The sequence below is a fragment of the Citrus clementina genome, unplaced genomic scaffold (genome assembly GCF_000493195.1).
Source record: "Citrus clementina cultivar Clemenules unplaced genomic scaffold, Citrus_clementina_v1.0 scaffold_7, whole genome shotgun sequence".
NCBI classification, from domain to species: Eukaryota; Viridiplantae; Streptophyta; class Magnoliopsida; order Sapindales; family Rutaceae; genus Citrus; species Citrus x clementina.
The window spans coordinates 18430384-18458244 of record NW_006262075.1 but is presented as its reverse complement, the minus strand read 5'-3'; the positions used below and the strand labels follow the sequence as shown (position 1 = coordinate 18458244).

The 27861-nt window shown below is 40.4% G+C and overlaps 2 protein-coding genes across 2 annotated transcripts; both read left to right on the top strand.

Annotated features, from left to right (window-relative positions):
- Positions 1-5117: 5117 nt before the first annotated feature.
- Positions 5118-7231, top strand: LOC112097006. Its single transcript, XM_024181265.1, has 2 exons — positions 5118-5994; positions 6069-7231. The coding sequence occupies exons 1-2, from the start codon at positions 5118-5120 to the stop codon at positions 7229-7231; spliced, it is 2040 nt and encodes a 679-aa protein (XP_024037033.1).
- A 10752-nt stretch (positions 7232-17983) lies between these two features.
- On the top strand, positions 17984-22743 carry LOC18036345 (cellulose synthase-like protein B4). Its single transcript, XM_024181363.1, is given in 11 exon segments — positions 17984-18287; positions 18381-18708; positions 18983-19074; positions 19076-19106; positions 19462-19578; positions 19815-20012; positions 20136-20225; positions 20227-20272; positions 20879-21057; positions 21588-21938; positions 22017-22743. Coding segments are annotated over 11 exon segments (2238 nt in total). The 5' UTR covers positions 17984-18039; the 3' UTR covers positions 22575-22743.
- Positions 22744-27861: the final 5118 nt, after the last annotated feature.

Sequence of the window (27861 nt, the reverse complement as noted above, 5' to 3'; positions counted from 1 at the left end):
GAGCTTTCAACCTTCTATCTTGCTAAGAGCCCTTAGTACTAGTAATTTTTAAGAGAACAGGAGAATGATTAGCCCACCAAGAATCGAAATGAGTAACTGTTGAACATAAGCCTAAATCATGCCAAGTACAGTTACTAAGAAACTTGTCCAGGTGTTCCTCCACCAACCCCACATCATACGCCGGTTAGCCTAAGTATAGGGGAACCTTACAAATCCCATATCAATTAATTCATAATCCCGAATAGCCTTACAAAAATCAGCCACAGCCTTAGAACATCTTGGCGGTCCCCTTAAATTTCTCCGTATAATCAAGAATTTCATTAAAATCAACCCTACATATCGAAGGCAGCAAAGATAACGAACTAAAACGACGAAGAAGTTCTATGTATGTTTCTTTATATTAGCCTCAGGATGATCATATACACTAGTAAAATGTCGACTTAATTATAGAATCTATATGATGACAACTATATGAAACAGCAGATAGATTGACCTCATGTTTCCAAAGAATTGCTATCCCACGGCCAAAGCCAACTCTATCCAAAGCTAAGCAACTTAGAAAACCCAACTCTTAACTTTTCATCTCGATAATCGAAGCCTCAACCCATGTTTCACAAAGAAAGACAATATCAGCTTGCACTAACTGAAGAATTTTTTGAAGAGCAGAGAAAGCCTAAGGATTCCTTAAACCTCGGACACTCCAGCATGGCACATTCATGGTGATCGGCTCAGCTCCCACCGATAAATTCGACACATCAATAGAAGAACCCACCAAATTCCCGTTTGTCACTTTTGAATGTTTACTACTACCATTTCTGTGAACTGCCACATCCCCAAATACCAATTTATTCCTGGCAATCAGAGAATCGATTAAAAAAACGTGAGAATCCAATCACGTAGCTCGCTTCCAATGCCTTCCCTTATTAAAGCCTTCCTGTACCATTTTCTTAGAAGCAGGCATACTAAAAAAATCTTCCTGCAAATGAACAAGCCCCTTCGTCCTTTTATCACATATTTTCTTAAAATTAACGAGACCCAACACCTAACATCACCGATCCCACTTCCAATTTCTCAAAAACCAGTCGCCGACCGACCATATTGAGTTTGTAAGATCATATCCTCATCCAACACCATTGAATTAAGCAATAAGTTAAACTTAGAGGCATGGGGAGATTCAACCAATCTTTTAGAAAGAAAGTTCAAATCAGCACCGTCATTACTCATTGCCGCAAGGGAGAAAGATTGCTTGGCTTTCGCACGTGGGTTAGCATTGGATTCTTTTTGCGCGTAAGTAACAAAAGTGTTTTGAGTAGCATCTGATGACGCAGCTGTATCACTCTCGTGAAGACGTGTAAGAGAATTAGGAAGTACACGTGTCTCGCCTGGACGTAGACCATCCTTTGAATGGACGGTGATATGAGAATCTACTATTTTGTACGCTGACCCTATCCGCATTAAAGCATCCCCCACCACTAACACAATTTGAATTTTCCCTCAATTTATCCAAAACATTGTCCTTAATTGTAGGCTCACAATTTTCGTGATTAGTTACATCTACTTGTACAACTGGTTCCGCCAAACTGCCCCCGTGCCCTAATGAACGGCCACGACCATCAGGGACGTAGCCAGGAATTAAATTGATCTGGGGCACACTAAAAATGTAGTATAATTTTGAAAATTTATATTACAACACATAAAATCGCAATATAATATAAATTGATAATAAATTTTGAAAATTTAGATAACAATACATAGAATTGCAACTATAATATAAATTAATAATAAATTTACTTATTACAATTGTTCTAATCAAGAATTCCCCAACGAGATTTCATGCGTTGAAAATGCTGTAAAATAATTTCATTATCAATACAATCAAATACATCTTTTTCAATGTACACAACCAGATTATCATTCAACCATTCATCTTTCATTCAACTTCGTAGTCGATTCTTCACATAATTCATAGCTGAAAAAACTCTTTCAACAGTGGTAGTGGCAACTAGTAAAACTAATGGAAATGTGACTAATAAATAGACCAATGAAAACACCTTGTGCTTATTAGTCTCAACCATTTTTTGTGCAAGATCACAAATCCTATTTAATCTTGAAAACTCAATACTAGACTGCATATCTATTATGTAAACATCAAGTTAAGTATCTAGTGCCATGAGATCAATTGGAGAAAAATCTCTTAGATAAAATTGAGCAAGGCGCAATAACGTTTCTTTATTGAAAGCTGCAAATAAATCTTTTGGACATAAACAAGCCAAGCATAGAAGTAATTTAGTGTTTACCTCATTAAAACGACTGTTTAACTCTTGAAGTTGCATATCCAAAATAGTACAAAATAGATCAATGCGATAATGATGTATATTTGTGATCTCTTGTGCTCTATGCCTTGATCTTCCAGGGGTTAGAAACATATTTTCCATGACAGGAACAATAATAAAATGCTTCTCACAAAATGAAGAAACTTGACTAAGCAAAGAATTCCATCCATGTTCCCTCATCTTTTGTAGACCTAGTTTGCAAATACTAACTAATTTCATGGAATTCACAATATCTTGATCTTTCCTTTGTAATGCTTGTAACAAATCATTTGCAAAACTAAGAATATTTTTCATCAAGTATAAAGTAAACACAAAATCAAACGTTTGCATGAACTTCAAATTTAAGCTATATAATAAAATTAGCAATTTTAAAATAGAAAAAATAATGAAATAAAAAATTAGAATTAAAAAACATCACGCGCATGGTGACGATCAGGGAGCACTGCAAATCGCCTAATCTGCTATGGAGTCCACCCACCACACTTTATTTCATGGAACTATGGAAGAGACGAGAGAAAGCGGAAAGCTAAGATTTTACTTATTTTAATTAATTTTTTAATGAATTTCATTTGATAAAGGTTCTCTCATTTGTCTTTATTGATTTTTATGATATTATAATAGTTAATCAAATTATTTAGAATTAGACATTTAAGTTAGGGGCAACGTGAAATGTTTTTAAAATTATGTGGGCACTTTCAAGTTACGTGGGGCATTTTGATAAATAATAAATAAAATATATTTTTTTAAGAAAACCATCAAAAAAAATTTTGAAAGCTAGCTGGGGCATGTGCCCCACCTGGTCCTATGCTGGCTCCGCCCCTGACGACCATTAGAACTATCCTTATTACCATTACCAGTTGCACGGAGCCAACCCATGTAATGTAACGGGACATTCTCTTCCTACTCGGCTCTACCAAGTTCATAAGTAGAGCAATCCTGATAAAGATGATCTAGCCGCCCGCAATAAAATTAAATATTCGGCAATTGCTCATACGCTACTGGTATCAAATGATCAACGTCCTTTATACGAAAACAGACTATCAAACCAGGCTTAACAGGTTCAGAGACATCAACAACCATATGCACACCGGAAGATACTTACCAACAAAATCGCCGACCAACTTCCACCTTCTCTCCTGTACCCAACATACTAGCAATAAACTATACCATCTCCTGTGACATATACCCCATTGGCACATTTAAAAACCAAACTCAGAGAGCAGCCTTATTAAAATTTTGCTCCTCCAATGCTCCGGTACCCACAATAGGAGAAAAAACCAGTAAAGCTTTTCCATAGTGCCAGGGTCATATTGCCAAAATTCGATATCTATCATGCGCAAAAGCAAAACGAAACAGCAAAATGAAACAGAAAATTCTTATCTTCCGAATTTCCACTGTAATACCCTTAAAGAATTTCCAAATTGACTAGAATACTATGGATAAAGGTATCTGTTGATGCTGAAATCTGCTCGCCCTTTGCCCGACAAGATTTTTACACCAACGTTCACGTTATCAATAATGAAGATATCAATTCCTTCTTGCTTCAACGATTGCTCCAGCCACTGAAGTTGGAGTTGTCCCTCTTTTTCTCACTAAGCCTGCGTTCACAAAAGTGGATCAAAGACGCCGGTGGTTTTGTCGGCGTAAATCTTCTGATGTCTAAGTTAGCACAAGGTGTTTACGGGAAAACAGTGCAATTAGGATTCAAATAATTGCTTAGAATTAGCTCACTCTCGGTATTGAAAAGCGTCTGGATACAATTTGACAGAGTTTTCCCTTCTCTCCTTTTTTCCATCCCTTCTTCATCGATTTCTTCTTCTTTTATAGCCGCTGTCCCATGTTCCCGTTTAGCCTTCATCCCTCCTTTTTCGGGTGGTGGCAGCCCCTCATGGGACTCTAACTGCTACATTATGGGCAAATGTGGGATCTCGCGTCTCTCGCAACGGTTCTGGGAAAAGCGCAACTACCGTGATTCTGTGGGATCGTGTTCTCGCTTTTTCGGGGGATGGGTATCGGCTCGGTATATACCTCTGGTCGGTATACTCCCCTGGTTGGTACTCGTCTCTGGTCGGTTCATATTTGTTCCTGTGTTCTGCTCGTACCATTTGGCTGAGGTGATCCATGCCGGGGTGGAAATAGTAGCATGGCCGACCTGGTGCTTTTATTTACTTAACATCAGTCCCTCAGTTTCTGGTCTTGCGAGTGAAATGAGTTAAGAGTAGAAACTGATAGTCAAATCTTACCAACCCGGGGGCTTCTCATCTGGTCTTCTGTTTACCGGGATGGACCTGAGGTACCATTTTTCTTCTGGGGAGGTTCCGACCCGAGCATGGGCCTTAATGAGCATATCCATTGCATATCTGGGCTTGCATCTAGCCTGGCCTCTTGTAACGGTTAGTGACGTGGCATCTCCAGACTCTTCGTATTTGAAATTTGAAAAGACGGGCTATTCGTCCTCGATATACGGTAAGTGAGCTGGCATCCCAATCACTTAAATGCTTTCATTTCTTCCTTTTCGTTTCAAATCCCTAGACTTACATCATCATCGTTTTGTTATTCGTCTCTCCGTCGTTAACCTACCCCCTCTTTAAACTTTACTCACACTTCCCGCGTCCGGAGTATCTACTTGATGGATTTTTTCTCTGTCACGGCAGCGCTATCAGGGCCAGTTCATTCCAGGTATTGCTTTTAATCTCTTCTCTGGTTGTTGTTGCTTGGGTTCTGTGTTGCCCCCTTTTATATCCGTATACTCGAGTTTTCTTTATTTTCTTTTGGGATTCCGATATGTCAAATCGAAAAAGGAAGTTAATTGTTGATGAGAGTGATGAAGAAACAAGGGATTCAGACCTTAACGTGTCAATACCCACCGATTTCTTAGGTCCCTCCAGTAGTGTAGGTCCTTCCCATGGCAGGGATACCCTTGAATACCCACGCCCCCTGACCATTTCGCCTTCCCCTGAATTAGAGCTTGTGGGGAATAGAGGTGGACCCGCATCCGGCTCTGGTGAGGATCACCGTTATAGTGGGGTTGGGGTCCCTGAAGAAGTGGGTGATGGCGAGGGAAGCAATTCCGAGCCGAGCGGACCCTCTAGGAAAAGGAACCTTGGCCACAGGGTGGAGGCGGATTCTTACCCTATTGATTTCATAACTTGTGCCATCACCTCCACTGATCTATTCAAGCTTAGGAACCTCTACAACATTCCCGAGGAGGTTCTCCTTGTAGTTCCTTGGAAAGTTGATGTACCTAGTTGGCCTCTAAAGGGGTACGTGACGATGCACTTGGAGAGTTTCAGATTAGGAGCTCGGCAGCCCCTTCAACGTTATTTTGCCAAGATATTGGGCGGTATGCACCTGGCCCCAGGTCAGCTACACCCAAACGGGTGGAGGATTCTCTCGGCTATGTTTGTGCTGTGGGAGAGGTGCGGGTCGGAGGAGCTTTCCCTTGTTGAAGTGAAGCATCTGTACCAGCTGCGGAGCAGCCCAAAGGAGGCGAGTTGGTACTACTTCATGTCCAGTTCTGCAAAGAGGAAACCGATCACTGGGTTTCATTCTTCATGTAAGAATTGGAAGAACAAATTCTTCTTTACTGGAGGAAACTGGTGTCCAGTAGTCCAGTCGCTTGGTGGGGATATTTACCTTCCAACGCATTTTGTCACCCCAGGTCGTTCATTTTTGCCTATATTCTTAATCAAAATTGCCACTTATTGAGTTCTTTAACCTTGTTTGTTTTTTCAGAATCTTGGGGTTTGGTTAAGGACCTTGAAGACCGACCCTTGCTCCAGGTTGAAACTGCTCTAGTGAACGCGTCTACCTGCCAAGACTTGCTGTCACCAACAAACTTGGTCGGTTCGAGCTTAGTGGACATTACTGCCGGGATGGATAACAAAATCCTCAGTGCAATGAGCAGAAAGCGTGGTCGGGCTCCTAGCAGCTCCAGCAACCCTCCTCCTCCTCCGAAGAAAGTCAGTGTTGGCCCTTCTAAGGCTTCTGTTCCTGTTCTGCCCCCTCCTCCACCTTGTAAGAGTGTCGAGGAGAAAACTACTAACAAGAGTTCTGAGGTCAGCGCACGTTCTGGAGACCGATCCTCCCCTCTTCCGGCTCGTGATCAGGGTGACTACCTGACCCCGTATCAGAGGGACTATGGGAAGTCAGTGGGACCGAAGATGGTCCAGGATATTGAGAGCATGAATCTCAATGAATTAGCTGGTTCTGTCCAAAGGGTCTCCTTCAAGTTGGCCACCATAGTATCTTGTTACAAGAATAGGATCACGCGCCAAGAGAGGAAGCTTCAAGCTGAGAACCAGGACTTGAAGAAGAGGGTTGAGTCTGCTGATCGCTCGAAGAAGAAGTTGGCTGAGCTGAACATGCAGATTACGGAGCTAGAGGAGAAAATTGCGGTTGCTGAGTCCATTTCCTCCAAACTTGAGGGTGAGTTGCGTGACCTGAAGTCTGATCTTCAGGCTATTCAAAGTGAAAGAGATACTCTGAGGACCGCCCTTGAGGGAGAAATCAAATCCCTGAGTGAGCAGCTGGTTGAGGAGAAAGACAAATCCGCCGATGTGGACGATCGGCTGGATGCCGAGTATGACTCTGGGGTTGCTTTCTCCTATAAGTGCATCATGTCTGTGCTTAAGGAAGAATATCCCGAGCTGGACATGAGCAAACTGGAGGCTGGAGTGCAGCGGTATATGGCGGAGATCAACCAGACAGATAAGGAGCAGGGTGAGCAGGATCAGGTGGAGGCTCCTTTAGATGGGGTGCAGGAGGGGGAAGCTGGGGGATGTGCTTTTGAAGTGGGACAAGGGTCCATGCCTCCTCCTCCCGGTATTGTTGATCTTCCACCTCCAGAGATAGCTGATCCTTCACCTGCTGAAACCGTTGACCATCCTAATCCTTAGGTCTATTTTTGTATAGACTCTAGATTTTCATTCGTTTTGTAAACATTTAAATGCTTATAAATTTTTAGATGTTCTTTACTGGCTTTCTTGTCTGATTTTTGCTCATGGATTGTATCTGCAAATTAATTTGACAATTTATCTGATTTTGCCTGCTGGTTCTTTAGTGGACCGAGCAGGAATAGGCATCCGCTTGCCTTAGTAAAATTTTTGCAAAATTGCATGTTGGTCGTTCGTTGACCGATCAGGAGCATGCACTTACTTACCTTAGTAGAATTTTCATAAAATTGGCTGCTGGTTTTTCGTTGACCGAGCATAAGCAGGCACTTACTTGCCTTTGTAAAAATTTATTGAAATTGCATGCTGGTCTTCGTTGACTGAGCAGGAACAGACACTTGTTTGCCTTTGTGGAAATTTCATAAAATCACCTGCTGGTCTTTCGTGGGCCGAGCAGGACCAGGCACACACTTGCCTTGGTAAGAATTTTGTAAATTTAGCTGCTGGTCTTTCGTTGATCGAGCAGGAGCAGGTACTTACTTGCCTTAGTAGAATTTTCGTAAATTTAGCTGCTGGTCTTTCGTTGACCGAGCAGAAGCAGGCACTTACTTGCCTTAGTAGAAGTTTCCTAAATTTAGCTGCTGGTCTTTTCGTTGACTGAGCAGAAGCAGGCACTTACTTGCCTTAGTAGAATTTTCGTAAATTTAGCTGCTAGTCTTTCGTTGACCGAGCAGAAGCAGACACTTATTTGCCTTAGTAGAATTTTCGTAAATTTAGCTGCTAGTCTTTCGTTGACCCAGTAGAAGCAGGCACTTACTTCCCTTAGTAGAATTTTCGTAAATTTAGCTGCTGGTCTTTCGTTGACTGAGCAGAAGCAGGCACTTACTTGCCTTGGTAGAATTTTTTTTTTATTGGGTTTGCTAGCAGGGGGATTTCGTGCTGAATTCATCTTTATTGAAATTTGAATGCATTACAGGAACACAGAATATATGCATGTGCAACAAGCCATCATGCATTTAACAGAAATAACTTATGAAGACTTAGTAAAGCACTTTGCTTACTGGAAATACTTCTTCAAGTGCTCAGCGTTCCACGACCTCTCTACGTCTCGTCCATCTGTGTACGCTAACTTATAAGCTCCTGGTCCAGTTGCTCGTATCACCCTGTACGGGTCTTCCTATTTCTGGTCAAGAGCGCCATGGTTAGGATCCCTGGTGTTTTGGCTCACCTTTCTAAGCACCCAATCTTCTGTTTGGAACTGCCTCACGCGTATGTTCTTGTTGTAATAACGCGTAACCCTTTGCTGACACTGGGCCACTTTCTGCGAGGCCCCTTCCCTTTTCTCCTCCAGTAGGTTCAGGCTCAAACAGATCTGCTCGCCATTTTGCTCCTCATTGAAGTATTCCGTCCGATGTGTTCTTTCTCCAATTTCTGCTGGGACTACTGCCTCATGACCAAAAGCTAAGGCAAACGGGGTTTCCCCTGTAGCGATTTTGTGAGTTGTCCGGTAAGCCCACAGTACCCCTGGTAGCTCGTCAACTCAAGCTCCCTTCTTCTCTCTCAGTCTAGTCTTCAGGAGTTTCTTTATCACTTTGTTGGCTGCTTCCACTTGTCCGTTTGCCTGGGGGTGTGCGGGGGTTCAGAACTTCCGGTCCACCCCTAGGTTCCGGCAAAATTCTCTAAAGTTGTTGTTGTCAAATTGCCTCTCATTGTCGGTGATGATGGTATAAGGGATTCCGTATCTGCAGATGATATTCTTCCAAATAAAATCCGTTGTCTTTCTCTCCATAATTTGGCTAAGGACCCCCACTTCTATCCACTTGGTGAAGTAGTTTATTGCTACAATTGCATGGGTTGCCGCTCCTCGGCCTTTCGATAACGGACCAATCAGGTCGATTCCCCATTGAGCAAAAGGCCATGGGGATGTCATAATGGTAAGCTTTTCTGGGGGTTGTGCGGGAACCTCTGAGAAGCTTTGGCAGATTTTGTAATTTTTTGCCATCCTTTTCGCATTCTGGTGCATGGTCGGCCAAAAGTATCCTTGCCGAAGTGCCTTGAAGGCTAAAGTTCTTGCTCCTGAATGATTTCCACATATTCCTTCATGAATCTCCCTTAGTACATAGTCTGCCTCCTCATCATCCAAACATCGCAAAAGGGGCAAGGTGAATCCTCGGCGGTAGAGCACCCCATCGAGCAGTGCATATCTCGCTGCTCGGCATTTTAACTTTCTTGCTTGCCTTTTGTCCTTCGGTAAAATGCCATCGCGGATGTATGCGAGAATCAAGTCCATCTAGGATTCTTCGGCGCTTATTCTCATTACCTCTACTTTCTCTCCTATACTCGGCGAAGCCCTCATCTCTAGTGGAACTGACTTAGGTAATTTGGGATCTACTGTTGCAGCCATTCTTGCCAACATGTCTGCTTCACCTCTACCTTTTTGAAGAGTTCAACCATTTGTTTCGCCTTCTTCAAATAAAGCCCCAATTTCTCTTCTCTTACTTGAAATTGATCACTGAGCTGATTACATACTAGCTGGGAATCTGCTCGGATTTCTACTCTTTCTGCCCGTAGTGCATGTGCAAGCCCGAGCCCAGTAATGAAGGCCTCATATTCAGCTTGGTTGTTCGTAAGCTGGAACTCGAATTTTACTGCATAAGATACCTCGACCCCTTCTAGGCTTCGGATTATAACTCCTGCTCCGGATCCCTGTTCATTACGTGACCCATCAACCATTACCAGCCACACCCCCTTTGGATCCTTCTGTTCCACTAGTTTTTCCTTCTGGACCTCTTCCCCTGGTTCAACACGGTCAACTATAAAATCAGCCAGGGTTTAGGCCTTGATTGCTCCTCGGGGCCTATAGGATAGGTCGAATTCGCTCAGCTCCACGAACCACTTTACTAACCGCCCTGATGCATATGGTTTTTGGAGCATTTGTCGGAGAGGCTGGTCGGTCATCACAATTATCGGGTGGGCCTGAAAATATGGTCGCAGTTTCCGTGCTGCTATTATTAAAGCCAGTACCCATTTCTCCATCAACGGGTACCTAGTTTCTGCGTCTACCAGGGCTTTACTAGTGTAATACACAGAGTGTTGCTTCCCTTCTTCTTCTCGGACTAACACTGAGCTGGTGGCCCATTTTTAGATTGCCAAGTACAAAAACAGCTGGTCACATTCTGTCGGAGTTGATAGTAATGGGGCGTGGGCCAGATATTCCTTCAGCTGCCCAAACGCTTCCTCACATTCTGATGTCCACTCCATCTTTCTCTCTTTCTTTATGGTTTGGAAAAAAATGTGGCATTTATCTGTGGCCCGCGAAATGAATCGGTTCAATGCTGCCAATTTCCCTGTAAGGCTCTACACTTCCTTAACTGTTCATGGGGACCTCATTTCTGTTACCGCCCGTATTTTTTCCGGGTTGGCCTCGATCCCTCGGTGGCTCACCAGGAACCCCAAAAATTTGCCCAAGCTGACCCCAAATGTACATTTCTCCGGGTTTAGCTTCATTCCATATTTCCTCAATAGTTCAAAGGTCTCTTCCAAATATTTCACGTGATCACTCGGTTCTTTGGACTTTGTGATCATATCGTCCACGTATACCTCTATAGTATGACCGATCAATGGCTTGAAGATCTTGTTCACCAACTTTTGATAGGTGGCTCCTCCATTTTCAGGCCAAAAGGCATTACCCTGTAGCAAAACAGACCCATGTTAATTATAAAGGTGGTGTTTTCCTCATCCTGCTCGTCCATGAGTATCTGGTTGTATCCCGAAAAGGCATCCATGAAGCTGAGCAGACTGTGACCTGCTGTTGAGTCCACTAATTGATATATCTTTGGTAGGGGAAAACTGTCTTTCGGACATGCCTTATTAAGATCTGTGAAATCCACACACATTCTCCATTTCTCGTTGGCCTTCTTTACCAGTACTACATTGAAAATCCACTCCGAGTACTTGGCCTCCCTTATAAATCCTGCTTTCAACAGTGTCTCCACCTCGGCATTTATGGCCTCGTACCTTTCCTGGTTAAAGCATCTCCTCTTCTGCCTCACCGACCTCGCCTCCTTCTTGATTGCCAACTTGTGGCAAGCTACCCCGCGATCAATTCCTGGCATGTCCTCGTGAGACCAGGCGAATATATCTGCATGAGACTGTAGGCACTTTACCAGCTCGCCTCTTACTGTCCCAACCAATCTTGAACCGATCTTAACCACTCTGCTCGGGTTGCTTTTGCTTACCGCAACTTCTTCTAGTTTCTCAACAGGTTCTTGGCGGCCATTTTTAGACTCTCCTCAGTTATCTAGAGAAGTAACCTGTAGTGTCTCCTTGGCCGTTGTAGCATAACAACTCCTTGCCATCCTCTGGTTGCCTTTTACTATGCCAACCACTCCATTTACTCTGTATTTCAGTGCCAGATAATGTGTAGATACAACGCATTGGCTTATCCTCATGAAGGGTCTCCCCAATATCATCTAGTAAGGGCTTCTTTCCTCTACCACAACAAAGTCCAGCATCATCGTTCTTTCAAACGGCTTTGTCCCCACAGTAATTGGGAGTTCGATGATCCCTATGGGAGTTAACCGTCCCCCTCCAAATCCCTTTAAGGATGTATTTATCCGTTCCAATTTCAAGTCTGCAATTCCCATATCATCTAGGGCCGACTTAAACAGGATGTCAACCGAGCTACCCGTGTCTACCAGTATTCGTCGCAATTCTGTACCAGCCACTATTGCCTTAATCACCAGTGCATCCTCATGAGGATATAAGATACCCTATTCATTGTCATCTGTCCACATAAGGGGAACTTACAGCACTTTTGCCTTCTTGGCTGCTGGCAAATTGAAAAGTACTTCTTTGTTAGTCATGGCGTATCTCCCATAGTTCTTTCGTGCCCTGTTCGAATTCCCAGCCAATGTTGGCCCTCCTGCTATCACACGGATAGTCGGCTGTTCACGTTCCAGGCCCCTCTCAGCTCCTTCATCGGGCGTGTACTGTGATTCAATGACGGGGGACACCCCATCTACATATTCATCCAAATAACGGTTTCTCACTAAATCCTCCACCCGGATCTTTAAGTCACGACACTGGCTGATTGTGTGACCGTGAGTGTCGTGAAATTTACAGAATTTACTCTTATCCCGTCGGTGAGCAGGTTTTGTTATAGGGGCTGGAGGGTACAACAGGTCTCATCCCTCGATTCTCTCGTATAACTCCTCCATAGGGACTTTTAACATGGTGTATTGTCTGTATGCTGAGCTTTGGTCAATCAGCTGGACTGCTCGGCTATCATGAATATCGTCCCGAGCGGATATTGAAGGTAGCTGACCTGATCGTCCCGTTCTGGAGTTGGCCGTGTGTAGTGCTCTGGGAGCGTTGTGATAAGGATGGTTTGCCAACTGCTAGAATTCTCGTTGCCGCTCCAGGAATGGGGGGCGCGGGGGCTGAGTCCGATTGTGTTGGACCTGTTGCGGTCTTTGAGCCATGGGGTAAGGGCGAGACCGAGTTGATACCGCACCCATCATTAAGGATTCCTTAGCTCGCTTTCCCGACCCGCTCCCACTTGAGGTTTTCCTTTCTTTTCGTCTCAGCTCCTCCAGCTGTTCACTCTTTATCCTTGTCGATTTTTCCTCTTCGATTTTAATGTCTCTCTTTGCCTGCTCATACCCCGCTGAGTAATTCTGCACCAGGGGACTTCTCAGGTTATACCATAGCCGGCCTATCCTCACACCCTCTTTTAATCCCCTCAATGCCTGCGGGTGATTGAAAGCTCCCAAATCAAGCTCGGCTCGGTGGTATCGTTTTACAAAATCTCAAAGGGATTCTTGTTCCTCCTGCTTCATCCCCATTAGTTCCATCATATCATCCCCTGGGGCCAGTGCTCCTCGAAACTGTTCGGCCAACTCTTGGCACATCTGCTCGTACCCTCTAATACTTCCTCGTGACAGCTTGCGGCACCATTCTCGGGCTCGTCTCTCCAGTGTCAATGGAAACACCCTACACCTCTGAGCTGGTGTTAACCCCTGAACACCCGTCATGTCGTTGAAACGTTCAATATGCACCAGTGGATCACTTCGCCCAGAGTATTTGAGGTCAGGGAAGCGGAAATTTATTGGGATTACAGTACCCATGATCTTAGTTGATAGTGGAGATTCTTCATCTAGCATTATCCTCCAGCTCGGGGGCTTCCTCTTGCCTTGTATCTCCTCTATCACTTGTGCTAATCTGCGCACCTCTCCCTCCAATTCTGCAGCACGATCAGGATCACGCGCAACTATCGGATCTCGCTCCTGCTCCATATTTTGCAACCGCTGTCTGAGCTCTCCTTCATCAATACTGGCCCCTCGGCCATTAGTTTCTGGTACCCGTCCGGGGCGAGGTTGGTCCCTCCTTTCATTTACTCGTTCTCCTGGAACCCGACCAGTGCTTCTGTGGGGATGCACCCCATTAGATTGGTCTGCCGGCAGAGGGATTTCCTCAACTCTACGCCTCCGGAGGCTGGGTTCTGCTCCAACATCATCTCTTCCCGCGGGGGTTTCACAATCCTTTCTCCGCTCATCCCTCAACTCATACAGTATGGTCGCGAGAGTCTCCATTTGTTTCTCCATCCGCTCCAATCAATCTTGCATCATCCTCTCCCGGGCTTCATTTGTAATTTCCCGGAGAGTGATTGTCTCCACAGTTTCGTTATCCTCCCTGAAAGCATCCTTCCTCGGCACATCCATGTCTAATCGTTCGTTACTTCTCCGGTAACTATTAATTCGGTGGTAGCTTTTTATCCAGCTCCCTACAGACGACGCCAAAATGTTGATGCTGAAATCTGCTCGCCCTTTGCCCGACAAGATTTTTACACCAACGTTCAAGTTATCAATAATGAAGATATCAATTCTTTCTTGCTTCAACGATTGCTCCAGCCACTGAAGTTGGAGTTGTCCCTCTTTTTCTCACTAAGCCTGCGTTCACAAAAGTGGATCAGAGACGCCGGTGGTTTTGCCGGCGTAAACCCTCCGATGCCTAAGTTAGCACAAGGTGTTTACGGGAAAACGGTGCAATTAGGGTTCAAATAATTGCTTAGAATTAGCTCACTCTCGGTATTGAAAAGCGTCTGGATACAATTTGGCAGAGTTTTCCCTTATCTCCTTTTTTCCATCCCTTCTTCATCGATTTCTTCTTCTTTTATAGCCGATGTCCCACGTTCCCGTTTAGCCTTCATCCCTCCTTTTTCTGGTGGTGGCAGCCCCTCATGGGACTCTAACTGCTACATTATGGGCAAACGTGGGATCTCGCATCTCTCGCAACGGTTCTGGGAAAAGCGCAACTACCGTGATTCTGTGGGATCGTGTTCCCGCTTTTTCGGGGGATGGGTATCGACTCGGTATATACCTCTGGTCGGTATACTCCCCTGGTTGGTACTCGTCTCTGGTCGGCTCATATTTGTCCCCGTGTTCTGCTCGTACCATTTGGCTGAGGTGATCCATGCCGGGGCGAAAATAGTAGCATGGCCAACCTGGTGCTTTTATTTACTTAACAATATCCTTATTCACCAGCTATTTGGTCAAGATCTTACCAATCAAACTTGCAGCCGCCATAGTCTCCCTTCGTCGCAAAACTTTATCTGAAATGGCAACAGTGGTTGCCTTTCCCCACAATGGGAGCTTCTCACAAAAATAAATTAATTCCGACGTGTCCATAACATGAAAATGAATAAGAAAGAAAAAAAAGAAAAGGAACTGAAAAAACCAACGAGAAAAAGAAAAAGAGCATTAGAGAAAGGGCCCTGCCTAAACTCCCACACCACTAGCCTCAGACACACCAAAGAGTTCGCGAGGGAACTAATTATTTTTGTTAATTGAACTGAAACTCAATAAATTTTCCAACACCTTTACATTTAAATAGCATAAATTTGACAACCAATAAAATTTTAATTACCCTTTTCTGAAGTGGGGTGGGTTTGTACAATTTAAGGGGTAGAAATATTACCATCCAAATAGTTAACTAAAATAAGGGTTCCTTTATGATGCTGTAAATTTTTTTACAGCATCAATAATGTATTAATTATGAACCATTAGATCTAATCAATGGTATATAATATTTGTACTAAAAAAATAATTTAAAAATAATGGTAACCGTTCAAGTGGGTGGATAATTTTTGTAAAAATAATTGTGACCACCCTTAGAGTTTGAAACAATTTCACTTAAATAGTATATTTTATTTACAATTACTTTTCAGCCCTCCTTTAAATTTGTAATATGATAATCTCTTTTAAATAAATCTTCCAAAATCAGTTACCATTAAGTATAAAATATAATATCAAGTAGGTTATTTAATACAAAGTCTTGTAATAATTTGTATTGTATGAATTTAATTACAAACCATTAATACCTAAACAAGAATGATAATAGAAAGTATTGCAATAAACTATTTTATATGTGTTTTATTAATAATACTATATGAGTCACAACAAATGAGAAATATTCTATTCACTAATTATTATTGAAAAATATATGTTTATATAACTATAGAGTGAGAAATATTTTGATTTAAATTTTTATCAAAAAATTAAACTATTTATTTAATGCAATTCAATGGTGGAGGATATAACATTATGAAATGTTGCTTTGACTTTCAATATCAACCATTAGACTATGAGATATTAGTGGCTCAAATATTGTGCCAAAATTTTAAGTTAAAGTATCCCAAACCATATCTTTATAATGGAAATATAAAAATATACAATGATTTTTTTCCTCATTTTTTCCATTAAAGATTATTCAATGTAATATTTTATTTATTGTCACTATTAATTATCATAACAAAAGTAATGACTCTTAATAACATAAAATTTTATAATTATAATCAAAGGATATCAATAAAATAATATTTCACAATTCATAAACTAAAGCTCATTAGGAATATATATTAGATTTAACTTTTATGAAATTAACAAAGTGATATTTGAAAATAAAATGAAAATATATAGGCTTATAAAACTTAAAATTCCTACCATGTAAGGATATTAATTGCAAGATAAATATAAAGTTCAAAGAATAAATATGTTAAATGTGTGTTAAAAATAATACATACTTCATGATAAATTATACAATGGCCCTTAATATTATATAAAATAATGAATATTTTAATATACGATATTAAATTTTATTAAAACATGTGTGATCAAGTAATTTTTATGTTAGAAGCAATCTCAACAATGAGTTTATTGATGTAACTATGACATTTACTTAAGTATATGTACTTAGTTGTGTTATTTATTACTATTATATCATATATAAATTTTGCAATTGTAACTTATTTATTTGATTTGTGTTAAATAACCTACTATTATATTTTATAATTAATGGTAATAGATTTTGGAAGATTTATGTGAAAAAGATTATCACATTTCAAATTTAAAGGAGGATTGAAAAATAATTTTAAATAAAATATGTAATTTAAGTGAAATTGTTTCAAACTCTAAGGGTGGTCATAGTTATTTTATAAAATTCTCTACCCTTACACGTTTGTTAACCGTTTACCATTATTTTTATTTTTTTAAATACAAATATTGTGTACCATTGATTAAATCCAGTGGTACACAATTAAAAACATTATTGATGATGTAAAAAAATTACAGCATCATAGAGGAACCCCTAAAATAATACTTCAACGTTTAGGATAGAAGGATAAAAAAGTTCCTAAGATTTCAGAAAAGATATACAAACACCTATCCGTAAGCAAATTGATTAGTTGGATGGAATATTGAATTTCAAAGTTTAAATGACTTGTTTACCATTCTAATTATCGGGAACAAAACAAGCTAAATTTTGAATATTTACGTTTTATTATAAGAAAATAAACACTTCGTGGGACAGCTAGCCACGAAAACTCAATAAATAGTCTCATTTTAAACTAAGCATAACTTTATTCCTTCATTTAATATAATATATTAAATAAAAAATATTATTAATTTCATATGGTATATGTATTTATAATCTATTTATAAAGAGAACAATTAAGAAAAGTAGTTTTTTAAAAATAATTATTCCTTTTCAAACGTGTTAATCTTAAATAATTTGGTTGCCCTTGGCGGACAAACTTTGAATTAAATACTGATTAACTATATTATATACAACAATATTATGTTAAATATTTTAATTTTTAATAAATAAAATGAAATATAATTATATTCAAATTATTCAAATTGTGTCACATGTACTTTCAAGGCAAATATCCTAAGTTACCCTTTTGTTTTTATCCAAACTAATGAAACATTTTAAAAGACATGGTTCTCTGTCTTCTTCAAAAAGTTCGAGATTCTTTTATCAATTTCTCCCCATACATTGGGGGACCCGCTATCATTTTCCCCATTGATTAACCTAATTGATATGATAATATGCGAACATAGTGGATTTCTATGATGAAAAACTATATGATAATATGCGAACATAGTGGATTTCTATGATGAAAAACTAACCTATCAATGATTTGAACAAAGTGAAAAGAATAGAAATAGTACCGATCATTTTTTTAAATCCCTTTATATTTTTAATTTTTGTGGTTCTATGTTGTCTTAATAATTGATCAATATAATAACCGATGATACATACACATAAATATAAAATCGCATGAAATCAAACAAATTCCTTCACTCTAACAAGCTCTAATAATGCAATCCTTTAACCTGTGGATATGACTCCATCATCACCACACATTCAACAAATGGACAGTCTTGCAGCTATAAAAATCATTGAATCACTAAACAATATTGAGACAGCTTATTTTCACTTTTCTTTTATCTTACCGGTGCCCGAATCCAATAATGTCATCTCTCCCTCTATACGAAAAAGTTATTGCCAAAAACACAACACACAGATTTTTAGACGTCACCATCTTGTTCCTTCTTCTTTCTCTGCTCTTCTACAGGCTCTTATCTCTCAAGCACAATGGATTCGCTTGGTTTGTTGCTTTTCTATGCGAATCTTGTTTCACCTTCGTCTGGGTTCTCACCACTGGCACCAAATGGACTCCTATATCTTACAACACTTATCCACAACGGCTCCAAGAACGGTAACGAAATTAACAATAGTTTAATAATTTGCAGGATTTGGATTCAGTGCTGACTTGGGCTGGTTAATTTAAAACGTGCTAATACTCCAACAGGATAAAGGAGCTTCCTCCACTAGACATTTTTGTGACAACTGCAGATCCTTATCTAGAGCCTCCAATCCTCACAGTGAACACAGTACTCTCTTTGTTGGCAGTTGATTATCCAGCTCATAGGCTTGCTTGCTACGTGTCTGATGATGGCTGCTCACCTCTCAACTTTTACTCTCTCGTTGAAGCATCAAAGTTTGCCAAGCTTTGGGTTCCATTTTGTAAGAAGTATAATATTCGAGTTAGAGCTCCATTTAGATACTTCTTACGTGAGTCTGATGAACCGCCTTGTGCGAGTTCATGGGAATTCCAGCAAGACTGGGAAAAGATGAAGGTAAAAAATATAACATAGCTTCAAGATTCGCTGCTCTACAAGCTTCTAAAAATCTTGTATTACATGTGTATTTATGATAATGTATTTAATTATTTTTTCATTCTCGCACATGGGGGCGTGTTGGTTTAGTGGTAAATTTTTTAAAGTGATATAAGAGTTATAAAGTTTGAACCCGCTCACATAGGTCAAGAGAGAATGGCCATCACATTTAATAATGAGTGTAGGTAATTTGTTTGATCTGTACATAGAGTACTTATGATCTTGTTAATTATAGGAAGAGTACGAGAGACTTTGCGGAAACATTGAAGCTGCAGCCAACAATTCTACTTCATTTGATCTAACAGGGGAATTGGAAGTTTTCTTCAACACAGTGCCAGAATCATCCAACAATAATCACGGTAATAACTAGCTAGTTTATTTCTTCAGTCAATTTTTGGCTTTTACAATGTGCTTTGCCGTGGAAAATGGACATTCTAAGAAAGGACTACGAAACAACTTCTACGAAAAGCACTTGACATGTCAAAGAATTCATCCTCGATAAAATTGACATCCGACAAAACTATGAAAAACAAGTAATTACAATTTTGTTATCATTTTCGCTTTCTTTTTTTTCAAAATATCTAGTTCAAGAGTTGCGGTTTGCCAGAAGCTTATATTATTGGCTCAACAAAATTAGTTCAAGCCGATGTAAAATTTTTTCTTTAGAGAACCGAAAAAGAAGATTTATTGGTTTAATCATTTTATTATTTGTAGGTTATATGGGAGAATATGCAGGGTCTCTCTGATGGGATACCACATTTAATCTACATATCCAGAGAGAAAAGGCCAAAGAATCCACATCATTATAAAGCGGGGGCCATGAATGTATTAGTAAGTCGATACTTATTTGAGTACCGCTGGGAATTCTAACAATTGTGTACCAACTTTAGTCTCAACTAATGCGGCATTCATTTAATGGACGATAAAAATATTGATTTTATTACTTATGAAATTCACTATCCAATAGATGAATACTACATAGCAATTGGGACTCAAGTTTTGACTCAATTGTTGAATCTCAATCACAATTGTTTTTTAATTTATTGTTAATTTTGAATGACAAATAGACTAGAGTCTCCGGCTTGATGACCAATGCACCATTCATGCTCAATGTGGATTGCGACATGTATGCCAACAATCCAGAGCTTGTTCTTCATGCAATGTGTTTGTTTTTAGGCTCCAATGACGAAAGAGACTGGGGGTTTGTTCAGTGTCCGCAATATTTCTATGATAGACCAACGGATCATCTAGCCGTTCGGCATCAAGTGACTCATGCTAGCTCTATTTTTAATCTTAAACTCGATGCGTCGATTAACGTAGTTAATTGCTTGTTCAATGCATAGCCAATAGGGTGTTTAACTTGTTTGTTTTGCTCGATATTTTGTTAGACTCTCTTTAAGGGAATGGTGGGAATTCAAGGACCATTCTATGCAGGTTCAGGAACTTTTCATAGACGAAATGTTGTGTATGGGTCTGTGGCCGGGTGAGGTGGATCATCAAGGAAAATATGTTAATGAATTTAATGGTACTCTGTTTTCTTATTTCTTATTTCTGTTATGCATCTTTTTTCTTTAGGGCATTTGGATTCTATATTAATCCTAGCTGGTGCTGAGATAGATATGAAGGTTGTGATTAATGATTTTTTTGATAAGAATGTGTTGATAAATAAATTTTGAGAATGCGTTGTTAATTAAATTTTGATACTCCATTGGTACAAATGTATAAGTGATTCAAAAATCTTTAAAGTTAAGCAGAATTGACATTAGCGTGGGAGACTTTTTTTTTTTTTCTAAGCTGTTACAAAAACTTATATTTGGATCTTATTATGATCTTATCTGTACTGCATTTTGAAAGATCTTATGCAATGTAAGGATTTTTATCAGTAAAACATTATGAAAAGGTTAGTACAACTCAGCTTAGCACTGAATCCAAATTCAATTAGCTAGCCTTTAATTAAAACCGAATTAGTACCGCCAATCACATTTTATATTTCACTCCATGTAAGCGCACATGAACATGGAGCCCAGACATATCCTAGCTAATGATTTGAATTTGCTTTGGCTATGGATTGAAAATCCTCAATCCCAAATATTCCCGTAAACACTATGTTACCTAAATCCTAATCTTGCAGGAAAAGTAGCGGATGATGAGTTATTGAAAAAATTTGGAAATTCAAAGGAATTCATCAACTCAGCTGCTCATGCTTTGAAAGGAAAGGCATATTTTACGAGCATTCTGTCGAAATCACTGGATGTAGTACACCAAGTTGCAGGTTGTGACTATGAGCATAGCAGTGACTGGGGTAAAAAGGTAGGCAGCAAACTTTCAAGAAATTGAAGATATCGACATGAGAGAAGAACTAGCACTATGAACAATTTTTTCTTTAAGCTTGTGTTTCAGTTATTTATTTTTCATATTGATGATAGTACAATAGATCTAACGCATAGAAGTAATATATTATTGGACTGTTGATCATAACAACCCAGACATATTCTCTCTTATTAGTTAGACTTTTAATACTCACACAAAGTATACTATTGGACTGTTGGCCGGGTGCCCTCAACATTCGATGGCACTAATTCTAGTCCTCTGGTCATGTGGCTCTTTCCTCTTCCCACCAAATGGGAAACAGGGGTGCATTTCTCTCTGCATATTGTGGGAGTATGTTTTTGAAAATACACTAGTAGACCTAGAATTTATACTATAAATATATAAATTCAGATTCCCAATAGACTCAAATTTACAGAAGTATAGAATACAATAATTCGATGAAGTATAAACCAAAAGTATTCGAACTTTTCTCATCCAACGTATAATGAACTTTTATTTATTCTTTTCAGGTTGGCTTTCTATATGGCTCCATAACAGAAGATATGATAACTGGCATGATGATCCATGCAAAAGGTTGGAGATCAGGTTATTGCTCGCCAGATCCACGGGCTTTTCTTGGCTGTGGTGCACTTGCGGACCCTGCAGCAATGAGCCAACAAAAAAGATGGGCTACAGGATTCCTTGAAATTCTATTTAGCAAAACAAATCCCATTTTTGCTTGCTTCACAAGCAAGCTCCAATTCCGCCAATGCTTGGCCTATTTGTGGATCCTTATTTGGGGCTTACGCTCAATTCCTGAGGTGTGCTATGCTGCTCTTCCAGCTTACTGCATCATCACCAACTCCAGTTTCCTCCCAAAGGTAATAAATTCTTAAGCATACTTCCGTTGTACATTCAACCAACCAATAGAATTATGACATGTGTAGCTTCCACAACAGATTCAGGAATTGGGCATATGCATACCTGTAACACTTATTGTGATCTACAAAGTGTATACTTTATCAGACTACATTCGTATTGGCTTCCCAATCGATTCATGGTGGGTTAACAGTTGTATGGAAAGAATTTTCGCAACAGGTGCATGGTTCTTGGGACTTTTAAATGTAATACTCAAGTTCTTAGGACTGTCAGAAACTATCTTTGAAATTACCCAAAAGTTTCATCAGCCCAGGACTCCTGCTGATGATTGTGGCGAAGACGATGATAAAATGATCTTCGACGAATCCCCTGTTTTCATTCCCGGCACGACAATTCTGTTGGTGCACGTTACAGCATTGGCCATGGCCTTGCTAGGGTTGGAAGCACAAGGTGGGCAGGGCACAGGGCTTGGGGAGTTCTTTTGTAGTACGTATGTGGTCCTATGCTTCTTGCCTTTTCTGCAGGGGCTGTTCAGGAGAGGAAAATACGGGATCCCTTTGCCTACCATCTGCAAATCTTCTGCTTTAGCACTTCTTTTTGTGCACTTGTGTAAGATGAGCACTATCTCTGTGAATTGAGATGCTGCTCTTGTACAGATCATAGTACTAGGAAAATACAATAACTTTTACTTTTGTTCGAGAGAGAGTGAGAGAATTAATAAGATATTGGCGTGCCTTACAATGATATGTGAGGGAATCAATTATCTTTTGGAATATGATGAGTTGAGGGATTCAACAGTTTTTTTTTTTCAGTGTTAATATAATTTGCAAGAATATATGCATGTAAATTAGAGAGAGAGTGAGAGTTATTTCAGACAGAGATATGAAAATTTGATATTATGTCCACACAATTAATCGAAGAAATAAAACCGTACTTACATACTTGAGTTGCATAGTTTATATCCATGCCATCAATCTTTACTCGGCATACAAGCCTGTTTCTAGTTATTCTGAGAATGCTCTTAAAATAACAGGTTGGTTGTGCATGTAGTAAATTTGAGAGGGAAAAATAACAGAAACCAAATAAGAAATGGCACTAACTTGTTAGTCTATATAGAAGAATCACAGCAAGCCGGTGTATTTTCCTGCTTTCACTATCCCAATATCCATGGCTTTACTCAACTCCTCGGTCTCCAATCTCAATCTCTTAGGATGAATAGTAGATATCATCTCCTGTGCTTGCTTCCTAAATTCGTCCACTTTTGCTTTTCGTTCCCCAATATCTTGGTCTAGCTGGTCAATCTCTCCTAAAAGCTTAGACATCTTTTTGTATTGATAGCGAATGGGGCTAATCTGGTATAACTCAGTATCAATTCCATGACGAGCTTCCGCAATCCTCTCCAAATGATCAAACACAAAACCAACTCTAAACCCTGCTCGTTGAGCAATTCTGGAGTCCCTCCACCAGGTGTAAATTAAGTCATCGGTGATGTCCTGAACCATAGTGTCACACATACTATGCACAGTCGCACAAAATAGGACGAGGACACAGTTCTTTAGTCCTTGATTTAAATTGCAACTGGAACCAATATCCCCATATTTGTCAAGCAGTTTTCTGAGAACACCGGCCAACCTTGGACTGGTTTTATAGATATCATTGACATTGATAAGCTCTGACCTATAATCCTCCCATTCAAATAAATCCTTCATGAAATACAAAGAGACAGCCTTCTGCGATTCCATTAATGACTTCGTGTCTTCCTTAGAAGAATCTACTGCCATAAGCTGTTGATCAATAGAAAATTTCTCCCGACTCTCTTCCACTTCCTTATCCACATCCTGTAGTATGTCATTGAATTGCTGAGCTTCCTCTTCGGTTAAGGACTCTTCAATATCCCCCAAGGTTGAGCTCTTACTGTTGACCACCTCGCCAGCAGTGCTCTCATGGATAATGCTCTTCCTATTGATAAATCTAAATTGTACATCTCGCGGCTTTTTCTGTAGTGCAAGTCTTACCTATACATCAAGCAAAAATAATTCGCGTAAATTTCAAACAATTATGATATATAGAACATATATTATATTCAATGCAATTTATTGGAGATTCAATTAAGGATTTTCCAAAGGATATCGGCATATAATTATGCTTACCTCAGAAATCACGCAATCAAATTCCGCTATGAAGTCGCATTCTGAACAATAATAAACGCACGCTTTAGGGTGTCTTTCCTCCTCGCAAATATCACAAATTTGTGCATCATACTCATCATCAACAAGACTATCCATGAGGGTCAGCAAATGATGGTGACTCATGTGTTGAATAGTTTGTGGCAATGGAGAATGTAAAAGATGGATATTAAAGTTGCATTTCAGACAACGCTGATTGGATACATCTAAATGCATGAAGTTATAGCTTTGGCATTTCGAGCTGTGATCTAACTTTTCAAAGAAAGTGAAAATTTGCTCATCACCTTGCAGTTCCACTCGAAATTGCAATGAAAAACAGTCAATATCTAAAGTGAAATCGCAACGGTTGCATTCGTAAATGAAGCCAGACACATTTTTATGACAAGCACTGCATACACGGTCTGTTTTAGAATGATCTGTCGAGACATAGAGAGGATGCCTGTGGAGGAGATGTTGGGGCTGCCAGGGCAATTCAGTGCAGGATTTGTGGAGATAAAATCCGCAGGGATCACAACCATATGCTGGATCATCTGCTTGGATTAATCTTTCACATGCATAGCAAGTAACACCGTCATTCCTCTTGCTTTCAAAAGCAAAGTACAAGCAATGATCGTGGCTGAAATGCCTCAGCTTCACTCGTTCATCATGTGATACCTCAGTGAGCACACAACGCACATGTGCGTTGTACTCACATTCGACACAGCAATAATACGGATGCTTTGGGTTTCTTTCTTCCCCACAAGCGTCACAACAAAGTACATCAGAATCATTTTTGGCTACTGCCTTGGTGGAGATGGACAGAGGATGATCATGGCCATGTTTATGCACAACAGTTGGTGGTAGCGATGCCGGGGCTGGTCCGCACTGGACATGAAGATTGAAGCAGCACTGGACACACCGGACAAAGAAAGTACCCTCAATTTCAAAACCACATGCTTCACATATCCCTTGATAGGACATATTCTCCACAAGAATAAGAAGATGCTCATGACCTTCGTACTTTACGCTTGGCTTCAAATACGCGCATTCAAGATGCAGGGCAAAGTCGCAATAATCACATCGGTAGCATCCGCCTGGATTTACATTCAAGTCACATGCATCACAATAATATCCCTCCAAAAACTTGCTTTCTTGGAGTGTCAAACTATGGTTTGGGAGTGGGTGCAAAGGGTGTCTGAGTTCTTTCGGCAATTCAGCACATGAGTTATGGATATAGAACTCACATGGCGCGCAACCATAGCCCGATCCATGGATATGTTTGCAGCATAATTTACATTTCACGTCATCTACTTCCGAGAGGGTTAAAGTATGGCAGTGAATAGAATGCCCCAATTCATCATCATTCTTGTTTTCAAGAAGAAATGAGCAATCATCGTGGCTGGTATGTCCCAATACCTCTCGATCATCATCGCAGAATATCTCAGTGATCACCGCACAACGCACATGTGCATAGTACTCACATTCAACGCAAAGATAACAAGGATCCTTGGGATTTATTTCTTCACTACAAGCGTAACACTTAAGCGATTCAACATAATATTTGACATATGCAGTGAGTGTGAGAGGATGATCGTGATTTTTATGCACAACAGTTGGTGGTAGTGAAGCAGGGACTGAGCCACACTGGACATGAAAATTAAGCCTACACTGGACACACCGAAAAAAGAAAGTACCTTCAATGTTACCTCTGCATGCTTCGCATTCGCCTTTGTAGGACATATTCTCCACTAGAATAAGAAGATGCTCGTGACCTTTGTACTTTACGTTTGGCAGCAGAGACGCACATTGAGGATGCAAGCAAAACTCACACTTTACACAATCGTACACAAAATAGTTAGTCATGGAGAGACAGGCTTCACAGTCCAAAATACTGTTCTTATATATGTCGCTGAGTGACAAAAAATGTCCCGGATGTGGATGGAAAGGATGTAGAGTTTGTTGTTGGGGAAACTTACTGCATGATTCATGAATATAAAAACCACAAGGGACACAACCGTAGCTTTGACCTCGTAGATTTTTGTTGCATATCCTGCACGTCGCATCCTTCACCTGAAAGACGTCCAAGGGATGCTGGTGACTGAAATGTTCAATGTGCTCCACGCGATCTTCATGATACGCGATGAGTGTGCCAGCACAACTTGCACAAATCTGAAAACCGCACAGGTAGCAGCAGAACCTATAGCCTTTTTGTGACCAGTCACAGTAATCACAACGAAATTTTCGAGTCCTGGTGAAAGAGAACATATCTGAACTAGTACTGAAGAAGAAAGAGCAATGTGGACGAAACGAGATTTGGATTTGCGACGGCAATTCTGCACATGATTTATGAAAAATAGGAGAGTTGGGCCAACACAGTTTGCAGATGTAAAAAGAATGCTTATGTGAGGGGGATTCGTCGTGGCAACCAAAGCATTCTGTCGGTTCCGGATAAAACCCACACCTGGTGCAACGGTTGAGGTTCTCGAAAGGGTTGCCACAGAGAGGGCAAAGAAGTTTACCCTCATCATTCTTCTCGCAAAGTGTCAAAGGATGCTGGTGTATATGGGCCTGTTCAATCTCCATCTCTGTCGTTAGAGATTTGATCAATTGGGAAATGGTAATGAACCTTTCTTTATTACTCATTTTAGTCATCATCCGTTCATCTCCTTTGTCCTTTCTAGCTTTAGTGGAATTTTCTTCTTGGAAACTCGTCATTGACCCACCAACCGCAACAATTTTGGCTGTTTTGACAAGTTGCTCATTATCTTACTTTAATTAAATCCATTTCAAATAATTAATCGTTGTTCGGTCATTGTATTTCATAATTAAATCAGTAATTTCGAAATATTAACACAGGATCAAATCGTTGGAGACTAAATCCAAATCTGAAGGGAGGAGGAAGTGTTGATGCTGAAATCTGCTCGCCTCTTAACCGACCAGATTCTTTCACCAACGCTTGTGTTATCTACTGTTGCTTGTTCATTGGGATTGGAATCGTCCTCCTTTCTCTCAATAGACCTGCACTCACTAAAAATGGATCAGAGACGCCGGTGGTTTTGCCGGCGTAAACCCTCCGATGCCTAAGTTAGCATAAGGTGTTTACGGGAAAATAGTGTAATTTGGATTCCAGGAGTTTATTAAAAATTTGTAAGGAAATGGCCTGGTTGCAATTTGGCAGCGTTTTCCCTCTCTCTTTTTTTTCTATCCCTTTCTTCATCGATTTCTTCTTCTTTTATAGCCGCTGTCCCCACGTTTCCGTTTGCCATTCATCCCACCTTTTTTGGGTAGTGGCAGCCCCTCATGGGACTCTAGCTGTTACATTGTGGGCAAACGTGGATCTCGCATGTCCTTCAACGGTTCTGGGAAAAGCGCAACTACCGCGATTTTGTGGGATCGTGTTCCCGCTTCTCTGGGGATGATGCCGGCTCGGTATATACCTTTGGTCGGTATGTTTCCCTGGTTGTATTCATCTCTGGTCGGCTCATGTTAGCCCACGTGTTCTGCTCATAACACTTTGGCTGAAGCGATCCGTGCCGGGGCGGAAATAGTAGCATGGCCGACCTAGTGCTTTTATGTACTTAACACCAGTCCCCCAGTTTCTGGTCTTGCGAGTGAAATGAGTTAAGAGTGGAAACTGATATTTGAGTCTTGCCAACCTGGGGGCTTCCCACCTGGTCCTCTTGTTAACTGAGACGGACCTGAGGTACCATTTTTCTTCTGGGGAGACTCCGACCTGAGCATGGGCCTAAGTGAACAGATC

Excerpts from the sequence above, each read along its gene's own strand:
- LOC112097006 (XM_024181265.1), top strand. The coding sequence starts at position 5,118 with ATGTCAAATCGAAAAAGGAAGTTAATTGTTGATGAGAGTGATGAAGAA. Across the intron at positions 5,995-6,068 it reads AACGCATTTTGTCACCCCAG|AATCTTGGGGTTTGGTTAAG; the intron begins GTCGTTCATTTT and ends TTGTTTTTTCAG.